Consider the following 12,923-nt stretch of genomic DNA (forward strand, 5'->3'; position numbering starts at 1 on the left):
ATGGAAAGACAACACATGCTGCAGTACGTATAGGCAAAGGGTCTAGGTTTGCTTAAAAATTCTTTAGCGCACAAAGAATGAAAGCAGGAAGAATGGATGGAAACAGGAAGAGGAAGAGGGAAAGAGGTCCTCAGAGTTTTTAAAGAGTGGATTAGGACCCCTCAGCAGAATATAAAACTGAAGAAGTAGGCCAAGACTTATGTTTTTTAAACACCAGCTAAGAGAGGCCAGAGGAACATAGAACACTCCAGAAAGATTCTTTGAGATTAAAAGAGAAGTCTTGAGGTAAAGTCCATACCTCTTATCCCAGAACTTCTGAGGCCTAAATGGAAAGAACATAAATTCCAAGCTAGCCTGTGCTAGAGTTGAGTTCTAGGCCAACCTAGGCTACAAAGCCGGACATTCTGTGTTTCTTTCTCAGAATAGAATCAAATGACTCCTTACTGCTAAGACAGGAGCCATGCTGGGATCAGCAAGTGATTCATGCACAAGGCTCCACTGGGTCGTCCAGGACTCAACAACATGAGCAATTTGGAAAAGTGTGGTCAGGGCTTCTCTAATAAATCAATAGGACAGTTTGGATCCAGATGACACTGAGGAACCTGTGTGCACCATGGTTCAGAGTCCCCATTCCCCCTCCTGGTTCCCTGTTACCCACATACCTGCACAATGTTGCTAATAACCATAGGAGTATGCTGACAGCTCCCAACTCCTGGTTCCCACTGTCCCCCACACATCTGCATGATGCTACTGATGACCATAGGAGGATTCTGAGAGCCCCTATGTTACTCTCCTGGCCCCCTCTGCCAAATACACACCTGCACAATGCTGCTGATGACCATGGGCAGAATGTTGAGTGGGAAGCGCAAGATATTGAACAGGGCTAGGGACACGAAGGCTTTCTTTGCATCTAGGATGTTGCTCTCATCCACGGTCACATAGACAGCAAAAGTTGACAGGGCCACCTGCAAACAGGACAAAGTGTTGAATGATGGAGTCACAGATGCACCACCCTCAGAAGGAAGGGAGATTCAGTCAGGTCAGACCTCTCCACAGGGCTTAAAATGGAAAAAGCCTAAGAGGGGTGCAGGTGCAGAGGCATCATAAAGAATGAACCAGAAAGATGGATGATCAGGGGTCAAACACCTGGCCACTGTGGTAAGTATTCTTGACATGCAGGTGACCCTGGGGTCCATCAGTTGATAGAAGGTTCTCCTGGCATGCATGAAACTCTGAGTTCACCCCAGCACTGCAAGAGCCAAATAGGGTAGTGCATATCTGTACTCCCAACACTGAAGAGGAAGAGCCAGGAAGATCAGAAATGTAAAGTCATTCCTGGCTACAGAGGAAGTTCAAGGCCAGTCTGGGTTAAGACTCAAAAACAAAACAAAAGCCAGAAAGTCCCAGCAGTGAGGATGGTGTACAACAGGCTGATCATGCCCCAAGGACAGCCCTTTGGTATGTTAATTTCATCCTTTGTCTGGAGAAAGAAGAGTCCTGAATAATCCCAGAGGGTGACTTGACTCAGGAGGGGACAAGTGCCTGATGATTTTGAGTCTGTCCCTCTCTGCTGCTCAGATGGGAGACTCCCTGGTATCATCTAGTGGGTAGCCACAGGGTCCCTTAGGAGTCCTCTGGGACACAAGTACTATAAGCAATTCGGAAAAGCATATATAGAGCAGATGGACAGGTCTGGTCCTGGAGCTACCAATGGCTTTCCCCTGGACATAACCTGAGCAGGAGCAGCCATGCACATCTGTGTCATTTCAATCACCCCTAGAAGCCAGTGGGTCATGAAACTAGAACCTATTCACCCAGAGCATGTCAATTGTGTGGCCCAGTGTGGGCTCTGTTCCTCAGATGGGTTGGCTCCCCATATATGACATGAAGTTGACACACCTCTAAGGACATCTTATACTGTACTGACTGAGTGAAAATCCTATAGGGTCACCCAGGAGGCTGAATTTATTCCACTTTACACTTATGGCCAGGCCCCTTTGGCCATGCTGCCAAGGATTCCATCCTCCTAGAAGTTTGAGTCTGATGTATCCAGCAAAGAGATTGAAAGGGAAAAATCAGTAGCCATCTTGGGAGATGCTTCCCCCTCCCCTCCTCCAAAGGTATTTGCTGACCAACAGTTTTAGAAGTGATAAGAAGTTGAACTTGTAAGGCTGGGATAATAAATCTATGTATCCTGGACTTGGCAAAACAAGATATGGGGAGTAATGGGCTCAACTGACCAGAAATTGAACTTATAGGAGAGCAGGACTGGAACAATAAATCTGAATGTATATATCCTGGGTTCAACAAAAGCAGGACATAGGGAGTAAAAAATTTATGTCTCTATAGTTATCCTAAATCCTGTTAGCAATTAGTAACCTCATGCTTATAGTTCAGCCAGTAACTTAAAAAAACTACCTCACCCCTAACCCCCTCATTTTTTATTCCGTTTATACAGAATGCTTTCAACAGGCAACTCTGCAGAGGTAGGAAGCAGACTGATGGTTACCAGAATTAGTGGGAATAAGGGATTGGGGGTAACTTGTATCCTTGGGACTAGAAGACAAGTATAAGGTCTTCTACTAGGTAATGAAAATGGCTGCTGAGCTTGCTGCCTACTAGAGAAAGTGTGAAGCTATAAACTAATATGGGGGCATATCTCAAATATGAAAAAACTTAGGGGCCAGCAAAAGAGCTCAGAAGATAAAGGCACTTGCCACCAAGCCTGACAACCCAAGTTCCATCCCTGGGAAACACATAGTGGAAGGACAGAACCTACTTCCACAGGTTGTCCTCTGACCTCTGCACATGCCGCGCGCGCGCGCACACACACACACACACACACACACACACACACACACACACACACACACACTGTAATGAAAGTGCTCTAGTATAAAAGCCAATCTTGGCCAGCACCAGGGCCCACTGGATTGTAGATATCATCCTTTCTCATCAGTCTGACCTCTCTTCCACTCATGTCTGCTCTCACTGCTCTAACTCCATCAGGCCCAGAGTTTTATGCTCCCCAGGAAGTGAGGGTCACACAAACAGTCATTGCATCCCTGCTGAGCTGCACCTGGCCTGGCTCCAGAGCATAGCACCTAGCCCTAATCCATCTTTTGTTTAGCAGACACCTTTTGTTTCCCTTGCTGCCCTCTATGTGAATCCTGTCTTGGAGTTTCCCAAGATACAAGGGCCTATGCAAAACTTGATTCAGGAAACCTGGAAAACCCTAGTACCTGAGAAATCGAGGAATTTGCACTTGGCATTGTATTGTTGGGAGCCCCTTTCAGGTTGTTTTGAGCATATGGAAATTAACTGGCTAAACTGTATTGGAGAGAAATAAAACTGCCCTAGGCAAAGGGTTAGGCTTCAGTCCTTCGAGGTTGGACTCCCCTGCAGCCATGACAGGCTAAATTCATTCTTAAGATGCCTCTGTGTCTTCATTCCACGGAACAGAGTAAACCCACACACTTGTGTAACGACCACACAGCTACACAGTCATCATCTGTTAACTGAACAACTACTAGGTTTTGGGTGCCACAGGCTGGGGAGCAAGGCAGGCCTGGAAGCCCTGGCATCAAGGACTCTGGAGTGGAGTTGGTCGTGCAGAGTGGCTGAGACTGGCACACAGGGGCCAGCTGGGGAATATTAGCACTCAGACCCCCCCCCTTGGGGACCCACCCAGCCTCCTGACCATGTGATCTTACCTCAAGTCCCCTTTAAGAGAAAACCCCTCCCCCTTCTCTCTCTCTTCCTTCCTCTTTCCCTCTCTCTCCTTCCATGAGGCTGCATGCACCTCCACTTTCTCTCTTTCCCTCTCTTTTCCCTCTCTCTCTCTCCTCTCTCTCTCTCTCCTCTCCCCTCCCCATTTAATAATAAAACTTTCCTCATGGGTACTACCTGTATAGTGTAAGTGACTTTCCATTGTGCCTCCTTGGCCACTACCCAGTGTATCTATATGGTATGTCTCCCTCACTTGCCTCAGGCACCTTGGCTCAAACCCGCCAAGGCTGCCATGTGTAGTCTGAATGCTAACATTCCCTAACAACCAGGCCAGGCCCTGGACATTCTAGTAGATGGAGTCAGATTTCTGTCAGCATGATAGAACTGAAGCAATACAACTTTCAGGCACTCATTTATACACCCACACACAGGTATCATTTAGATGCCATATGCCAAGGCCTCTCTGCTCTGGAGACAGACATAACATGCCAAGCTCTGATCAGTAAAGTGCCACATAGTAGTCATTACCCCAGGGGCTGGTAATTACTTTGCAGAAGGAGGTCCAGGACAAATAAGAGGCAAGCAGCTCATAGATCACCAAGATCTGAACTCTGGCTTAGAAAAGAGGAGCAAGTGACAGACACTAAGCTCTGGCCCCAGAACAAGAGTCAAGGCCTCTCACCTGTCTCTCATCACCATAGGTGAACACCACCCATCCTTGAAGCAGAAGCCTGCCAGTGGAAAGGCAACACAGACCACATCTTTTCTCCTAATGCAGGCAGAGGCTGGGTACCTTTTCAGGGCCCAGGGCCACGCTAACAACTGGCCTCAACTGTTTCTTGACAAAAGGTTCAGCCAAAATGCTGGAATCCCAACATTTTCAGCCTTCCCAGCTGCTCTGACTTCAGGGTAAAAATCTCTCCACAGGCTCTTGTGTTGGGATAGCTGCTCTCCAGCAGGTACCACTGTCTGGGGAGGACATGGAACCTTCAGGACACCAGGCCTGGCTGACAGATATCAGATTCCAGAACAGGTCTTCCAGGTTAAAACCTGACCCTGCGTCCTGATCCACCAAGTTGGGAGTAACCATACTGAAAGCCAAGCTCCCAATGCACTGCAGGTCCAAAGCTATCCTAAGCACCACAGTGCACTGGTATCTGTGAGGCAAAGCTAAGCCCTCCTCCATTAAATTGCCTCTGTCAGAGATTTTTGTCACAGCAATTAAAAAGGTAACATATACCTAACTTAGCCAGAAACTAAGGGGCAAGTTCAGAGGTCCAGAATCCTCTCTAGTACTTTCTGGCTTTGGAATGGAGACAAGAGCAAAAGATCTTTGAAGGCTAGCATTTTCAGAAACAGGCTAGAAACTGCAGGTTCTGTCAAGGTTGCAGTAAACAAAGCTGAAAGGAGTTGGAGATCTGAAGAGCATTTCAACATCAGACATGGAGTTTGGAGTTTGTCCAGCTGGTTTCTGATCTTGCTTTAGTCCAGCATTTCCTCACTATGCTCCCTTCCCTGTGTTTTGGAATGGTAATGTGCTATTTTTATGTTGAAAGAATGTGATCTGCCTTTTGATTTTACAAAGGGATTATAGTTAAGAAATTGCCACATGTCTCAGAAGAAACTTGGGACTTTGAAACAAGTTTGAGACTGTTATAGAGTATGGGGACTTTTGAAGTTGAATTAAATGCATTTTGCATAATATTGTTACAAATCTATGGGGGCCAGGGAGTACAATGTGGTAGTTTGAATGTAACTGGCCCTCATAATCTCAGGGAGTGGCACTATTAGGAGGTGTGGCTTTGTTGAAGTAGGTATGGCCTTGTTTGAGGAAGTGTGTCACTGTAGGGGCGGGCTTTGAGGTTTCCTATGCTCAGAATACCATTCAATGCTTCTGTTGAGTTCAGGTGCCTGGAAGATGTAGCACTCTCCACTCTAGCACCATGTCTGCCTGCAAGCTGCCACACTCTCCCTTATGATGATAATGGACTGAAATTGTAAGTGAGCCACCCCCCAGTTAAATGTTTTCTTTATAAAAGTTGCCCATGGTCATGGTGTCTTTTCACAGCAACAGTAAGCCTAACCAAAACACAAGGGTTATAAAAAAAATAAAGTGTTCCAGGCCCATCTCACTCTTAGGGGAGCACAACTCAGGTAAACCTTGTCACCCACCCCCATCAGCCACACACCTAATTCTCAACAATAAAGACTTCTATGGTGCCCTTAATTACTGTGTGAAAGCAAAGGGAGTAAAATGCAAGGTGCTTTTGTGCCCAAAACAGGTATGGGCCCACAGGAAGAGCCAGCTAACAGGGTAAGGAAGGATAGGGTGATTTGTCCATGTCAGAAGACACTCTTTTTTTTTTTTTTTTTTTTTTTTTTTTTTTTTTATTCAGAGTTGAAAATCAAACCCAGGACATTGAGCATGCCAGGCTATCTACTGTAATTCTACTAGAACACATAAAAATATTTTAAAGATTTATCTTATTTTTATTTATCTGTGTGTGTTTCTCTCTGTGTATGTGCCACATGTGTGTGTGAGAGTGCCCACAGGAACTAGAAGAAGGTGTCAGATCCCCTGGGATTGGAGTTCCAGGTGGTTGTTAGCAGCTCACTTTGGATGCTAGGAACTGAACTCAGTCCTCTGGAAGAGCATCAACTGTTGAGTCATCTCTCCAGCCCCCATAAAGGCATTTTTAAATACCTATAACCTTAGACACTCTTTTCTGAACATGCACAGAACAGTCTCTCTGGAGCAAAGGAATTGTCACAGCGGAGATGTGGGAGACAGCATGCATGTACACTTTAGAACTTCCTATATGATCTGGTAGCTACCATGAACAGCAGGGTACTGAGTGGACCTCTGAGGAATAAGGACAAGGTGTCCACAGATGTCCTCCCAGAGCTGACATTCCAGACACAGGCAATAAACAGAACTGTAATTTTAGAACATGTCTGGCAGTGCCACTGGACACATGGTCTTAGGCCACTGACAAGCCACAGTTTGCAATCATTTAGTAACAAGAAGACACTGGTCCCCTGGCATCTACCAGCTATGGCAACCAAGTATGCAGTTTAGTTCAGATAACATTGTGTATGTTTGGACATATTTTTGTGCATGTGTGTGCATGTGTATGTGTGCATGTAGAGGCCAGAACAATAACCTCAGTGGCCCTTCTACTTGTTTGGTTGTTTAGTTTTGATTTTTTTGTTTTGTTTTGGTTTGGTTTTTTGATACAGGGTTTCTCTGTTAATGTTTAACAGCCCTAGCTGTCCTGGAACTCACTCTGTAGACCAGGCTGGCCTTGAACTCAGAGATGCATCTGCCTCTGCCTCCCTAGTGCGGGGATTAAAAGCATGCACCACCACACCCAGATCAACTGCTGGTCTTTAGGCACCATCCACCTGAGATAGGCTCTGTCACTGGCCTTAACTCAGCCTGGCCAGGGAGCCCAGAATCTGCCTGTCTCTGCCTCCCCACCACTTCTGGCTCTGTTGTTGAACATAAGGTACTGAAGATCAAACACAGGAACTCACTCTTATGAGGTAAACCCTTCACTGCTGAGCCATCACCCCAGCCCTAGTATGCTTTCTTGTGAGAGTTTCTCAATGAAGGAAGCTGAAGGCACAGGTTTCCATTCTGTAACAGCAGCTGGGCTAGCGATGTGGAGCTGCCAAGCATTGTAAATAAAGCAGGGTATCAGCCTTGGAGAGGAGTGATGGGGAAGTTTTTGCTCAAATGGCAATCTTTTGTCTGCCTGGTTAGCTTTGTAGTGATGGGGATGGAACCCAGGACATCATACCTAAGCAAATGCTATACCACTGAGCTAAACCCCAGCCCTGAACTAGCAGCCTTGGAAAAATATTTAGGTGCTGGCTCAATGGCAAGGGCACTTGCTGCCAAGCCTGACAAGCTCAGTTCAATCCCTGGAGCCTCCAAGGTAGAAGGAGAGAACTATAGATGTCCTCTGGCCTCTGCATGTGTGCCATAGCACTCATACACCCTACACACGGGCACACAAATTAGTAAATTTGATTTTAAAATTTTTACAAATATTTAGGTTTAAAAACAGAAGACATAACAAACATCCCTCACAAAAATAACTGCCCCACTCACCAGAAAAGGTGTGCAGACCCAGGTGAATGTGCCCACAGCTGCCAGGTATGCAGATTTCTTTAGCACCTTCAGCTCCTCCTGCCTGATGTCCATGACCTTGTCCTGGAATGCTAACTCCCAGGCATATAGCTTAAGTACTTTGATCCCATTGAGGATCTCATTCATCAGCTTGATTCTGTTGTCTTTGCTCTTCATGTGTGCCACCTGCAGGGAAAGAGATCAGCAACCTGGGCCCTAGAGACATCTATAATTAGAAATGGCTCCTACCAGAGATTGGGAAAGCTGGCCTTGGACCCCATAAGCCATAATGTCAGCTCCCAGACCATGACAAAAGACTCAGCCATTATACAAGTTGAAACTTCTTCAAATCAGGTTGGATTTGACTGAAAGACCAACTCAGAGCTGAGAGATGGAAGTGAGACAAGGCCCCAAGGCAGTCAAAGAACAGGGAATGCCACCTCATGCTGCTGATCCAAACCAGGAGAGAATAAATTATTCCCTCTTTTCTTTTTACTCTCTTCCTCCCTCCTGTTCCTTCTCTTCTAGCACTTTCTTTTTACAGGGTCTTACTCTATAGACTCCCTGCCTCAGCTTCCCAAGTGCTAGACTGACAAGAGCACCACCACGCCAGGTATTTTTTCTTTTTCTCGTAACTGATTTCCAGCCACTCTCTTGATTAAAATACTGAAACATGCCAGGTCCGGCTGGTACTGGTTCTCACAAGCCATGACAAAGACATATAGTTGTTAAATGTTTTAAAACCATCTGGCACATCACCCTTGGCAGACAGTTTTCAAAGCATTTCATACACAGCCATGCCATGTTCAGCCAGGCTGGTGCCATGGTCACCCCTGGGTCACACATAGGGGAACCATACACAACTAGACCTGAAAACAGAGATAGGAGCAGTTTTGAAGGTAAGCCACCCAGAGAAGCCTACTTATTCCAGGACAAAACCTGTCGACTGGCCTGCTCTAGAAATTCAGCCTACAAGGCCACCATCCCATCATGGTCAGCCCACTTGGAGGCCATCAATGCAGCCAAGGACAGCATGCCCAACAACAGGGGGCAGAGAAACATGGGATGTGAATACCATATGATCCACACAGGAAGAGAAAATCTTACCACTACAAATGTCCACTGGATTAAAAATACATGATAAAAGTATCACCAGTTTAATGTTTTCATGGGATCCCTGAGTATGCAAACAAGCATGTCTCTGTTTCTGGCACCTTCTCTCTAGCTTGTTTCCTTCGGTTTGTTTTGTCCAATTTCAATGAGTTAGCTCTTAGTTTATCTTTATCTTTCATCATTATATTACATTATATTCCCTGAGAAGCCTGTTTGTTTTCTAATGAGAGACAGAAAGGGAGTAGATTTAATAGGAGGGGAGATAGGAAGGAACTGGAGGGGTAGAGGGAAGAGAACTATATCAGGACATATTATATGAGGGGGAAAATCTTTCAATAAAAGGAGGAAAAAAAGAACTATTAAAAAGAAGCACATCATTTCATACCAAGCCTAATTATACATATAATTATATTGTATGTGGAAAGCTCTAGAGATAAAGCCAGGCAGGATGGTGCAAGCTTGTAATCCTTGTGGTTTGAGACAGGAAGACTGAAAGTGAGGCCAGTCTGGGTTACATGATAAAATCAAGACAAGGAAGGATGAGATGGAGGGAAGGAGGAAGCAGGGGCGGGGTGGGCAGGCAGAAATTACAGCCAGGCAGTGGTGGTACACACCTTTAATCCAGCATTCAGGAGGCAGAGGCAGGCAGATCTTGATGAGTTCTAGGCCAGCCTGGTACAAAGTGAGCTTCAGGACAGTCAAGGGCTACACAGAGAAACCCTGTCTCGAAAAACTGAAGGGGAGGGGGTGGGGGGGAGGATCCACTTCAGTGTGGCCAAGAAGGTAGGACACAGGACACCACTCCTTCTAACCTACAGTCTTTTGTAACTTAAAATTGTACAGTAGAAAAGCACTTACTGTGTTCAAACATTTTTTTAAAAAATGTCTCTCAAAATAAGAGTTAGCACTGTATATACATAAGTAACCACTACAAAAGAGAGAGGGAGGGAGATGGGCTGCCAGTCACTATGACAGAGTCTCTCTCTGCCTGCCTGCTCAGACCAGCTCTGGGGCACTGACCATGGCTGCCCCTTGGAAAACTTGCAGAAACTCGAAGGCCAGGACACTCAAGGAAGCAATGTTGCTATATTATGGAACCTATAATAGATGAGGCTGACCATCAGGAAACTGGGTGACCTTCATCTGGAAAGACCCAGGTCAGGGCTCAGGGTGAAGCCTCATGGAGATAGACATCCTACCTGGTAGGTCTTGGTCTTCATGGCCATCACAGCATTGAAGGGTACCATGAAGACCATCACAGCCACCCCAGCCAACACAGAAGGGCCCAGGTTCTAAGGAAAGACAGGTGATAATTAGTCACTTGGCAAACAGAAGAGAGGCCTGGTACTCACATCATCTAATGTAGACTACACACTCCAGGTGGACCCACCAACCAAGTATGGTGCCAGTCATTTATTCATTTTGCCGAAAGATGGGACATCAAACATTTTCAGTGGGGGTCCTTCCAACCCTTTTAAGAATATGTAGGCAAACTATCCCTTATCCAAAGCTCTTGAAAACCAGGTAAGAAATGCAAATTTGACCTTTGAAATCTTAGAAAGGCCTTAAGGTGCTGGCTAGTTAACCTCCAGCCTGATGACTTAGTGCCCATCTGGATGACTGGAAGGGTAGCTAGAAGATTGGCTGGTGGCCCACGAACTGTGAACTGGTGGCTATGGAGCCCCCATGGGACTGGACTAGGCCCTCTAGATATGGAAGATGGTTTTTTGGCTTGAACTGTTTGGGGGGCACCCAGGCAGGGGGATCAGGATCTGTCCCTGGTCTATGGGCAGGCTTCTGGAACCTAGTGCCTGTGGTGTGACACCTTGCACAGCCTTGGTGCATTGGGAAGGCGCTTGGACCTGCCTAGGCTCAGTGTGCTAGGCTCTGCTGACTCCCCATGGGAAACCTCGATTTAGAGGATGTGGGGATGCGAGGTGGCTTGGGAAAGAGAGCTGGGGGTGAAAGGAGGAAGGAGGGGGGATCTGTGAATAGTATGTGGAGTAGAAAATTTCTTAATAAAGAAAAATGAAAGAAAATTATTTAATTAATTAATTAAAAAAAGATTGGCTGGTGGCTGGTACTGTAAGACTTGGGTTACAAAGGGGTTTCCTGTCACTCATGGGTGGGGAAGTCTTGCTTCACCACAGCCTGCACCAACAGTGTGGCTTGTGGGCCGCCTCCTTACTTCTACAAGGCATTTTGTACTTGCCAGGCAGAGCATACACACAGATGAGGTGCAATAACCTATCTTCCCCAGCTTCACAACTGTGACCTTGACTTGCTAGAGACTCAAACTTGTTGCTGTCTGCTCTTGCATGGGTGCCTTATCCTTGCTGAGTGTATGTGTGTACATGTGAGAATGTGCACGCATTCTTGCACATGCGGGAGTTGACTCTGGTGTCTTCCTCAGTAACTTTTCACTTCATTTCTCGAGACAGGGTAGAGTTACATGATCCTAGAGCTCATTTCTTCCCAATACTGGGATTAGAAACATGTGCTGCACGGCCCAGCTTTTGAATGGGTAATGAGGATCCAAAGTCAGGCCTTCACATTGCACAGCTGGCCTTTTACGGATTAAGCCATCCCCCACCATCTCTGAGAGCTTTCTATAATCAGCTCTGACTCGATTGTCCAACTAAGGAATCTGCAAGCCTGGTATGGCTCTGGGGACCCTGATACAGTGCATGCTACACACTTCATGACACTCCCAGCACAGGCTAGCAGAACATTCTATGATCAAATGCACTGATTTTTAAAAAAATGTTTATTATAATCACTTGTGCTTGTTGGGCAGGGTATGATACACAAGTGTGTGTGCATGGGGGTGGCCATACACAGGTTGAGTGTTCATGGGGGGTGGGGGTGCAGTATACAGGTATGTGTGTACGAAATCAAACTTGGGTGCCATTCCTCAGGATATCATCTGCCTCGATTTTGGCTGGTCAGGCTAGGCTAACATGTCAGTGAGCCCTAGAAATTTGTCTTTCTCTGTCTCAATTGCCACAATTCTTATATTATAGAGGTTTTTTTGTTTTGCTTTGTTTGTTTGAGAGGGAGGGTCTGGGGGATCAAACTTGGGCCTTTGTGCTTACCTGGCAAGCACTTGTAGATTGATCCATCTCCCTAACTTTACAAATAAAAATTTTATGGGTTAATTCCACACTTACTGCTTTAAAAAAAAATGTATTATATATATATATGTATGTATGTATGTGTGTGTGTGTGTGTGTGTGTGTGTGTGTGTGTGTGTGCGTGTCTATGTGTATAAATGCCACATGTATACATGTGCCGGCCAGTGGAGGCCAGAATAAATCAGATCCCCTGGAGCTAGAGTTACAGGCAATTGTGAGCTGCCTGACATGGGTGCTGGAAACCAAACTTGGATTCTGAAAGCAGCAAGCACTCCTAACCCCTGAGCTATCTCTCCAGCCAAGTTATGAGTTTCTCTTTCTCTCTCTCTCTCTCTCTCTCTCTCTCTCTCTCTCCTCTGTCTCTGGTTTTTTGAGACAGGATTTCTGTGTAGTTTTGGTGCCTGTCCTAGATCTCGCTCTATAGACCAGGCTGGCCTTGAACTCAGAGATCCACCTGGCTCTGCCTCCCAAGTGCTGGAATTAAGGGCGTGTGTCACCACCGCCTGGCTAGGTTTCTCATGCAATATAAACATATTGGGAAATAAATTTTATAATAATTTTTGATATTTGATTAGTCTCCCTGAGGATCACATGCTCATTTAGTCAATGGTCACAATTTGGAATACTGAAGACACATGCTGTCACAATAAATATTTCTTAGGTGGGGTAAGGGGAGGATGTGCCCAAGGTCATAAGAACCCAGAATGGAAAAGATAGCCTGGTTCCAGAACAGCCTCAGCAGCCACCATCTTAAACTGTGGGGTTGGTGGTCTGAATAAGGAAATCCTGCTTTGATCTCAAGACAGCCTTAC

General features: G+C 45.9%; 1 protein-coding gene across 1 annotated transcript in view; it reads right to left on the bottom strand.

The window, feature by feature from the left end:
- The window catches only part of Abcc1 (ATP binding cassette subfamily C member 1 (ABCC1 blood group)), a 107,658-nt gene that overhangs the window by 38,268 nt on the left and 56,467 nt on the right, over positions 1-12,923 (bottom strand). Inside the window, 3 exon segments of the mRNA XM_006983860.4 lie at positions 819-965; positions 7,847-8,050; positions 10,177-10,269. Of these exon segments, the coding sequence (XP_006983922.2) occupies positions 819-965; positions 7,847-8,050; positions 10,177-10,269 (444 nt within the window).

This window comes from Peromyscus maniculatus, chromosome 8 (genome assembly GCF_049852395.1).
Source record: "Peromyscus maniculatus bairdii isolate BWxNUB_F1_BW_parent chromosome 8, HU_Pman_BW_mat_3.1, whole genome shotgun sequence".
In the NCBI taxonomy this organism is placed as follows: domain Eukaryota; kingdom Metazoa; phylum Chordata; class Mammalia; order Rodentia; family Cricetidae; genus Peromyscus; species Peromyscus maniculatus.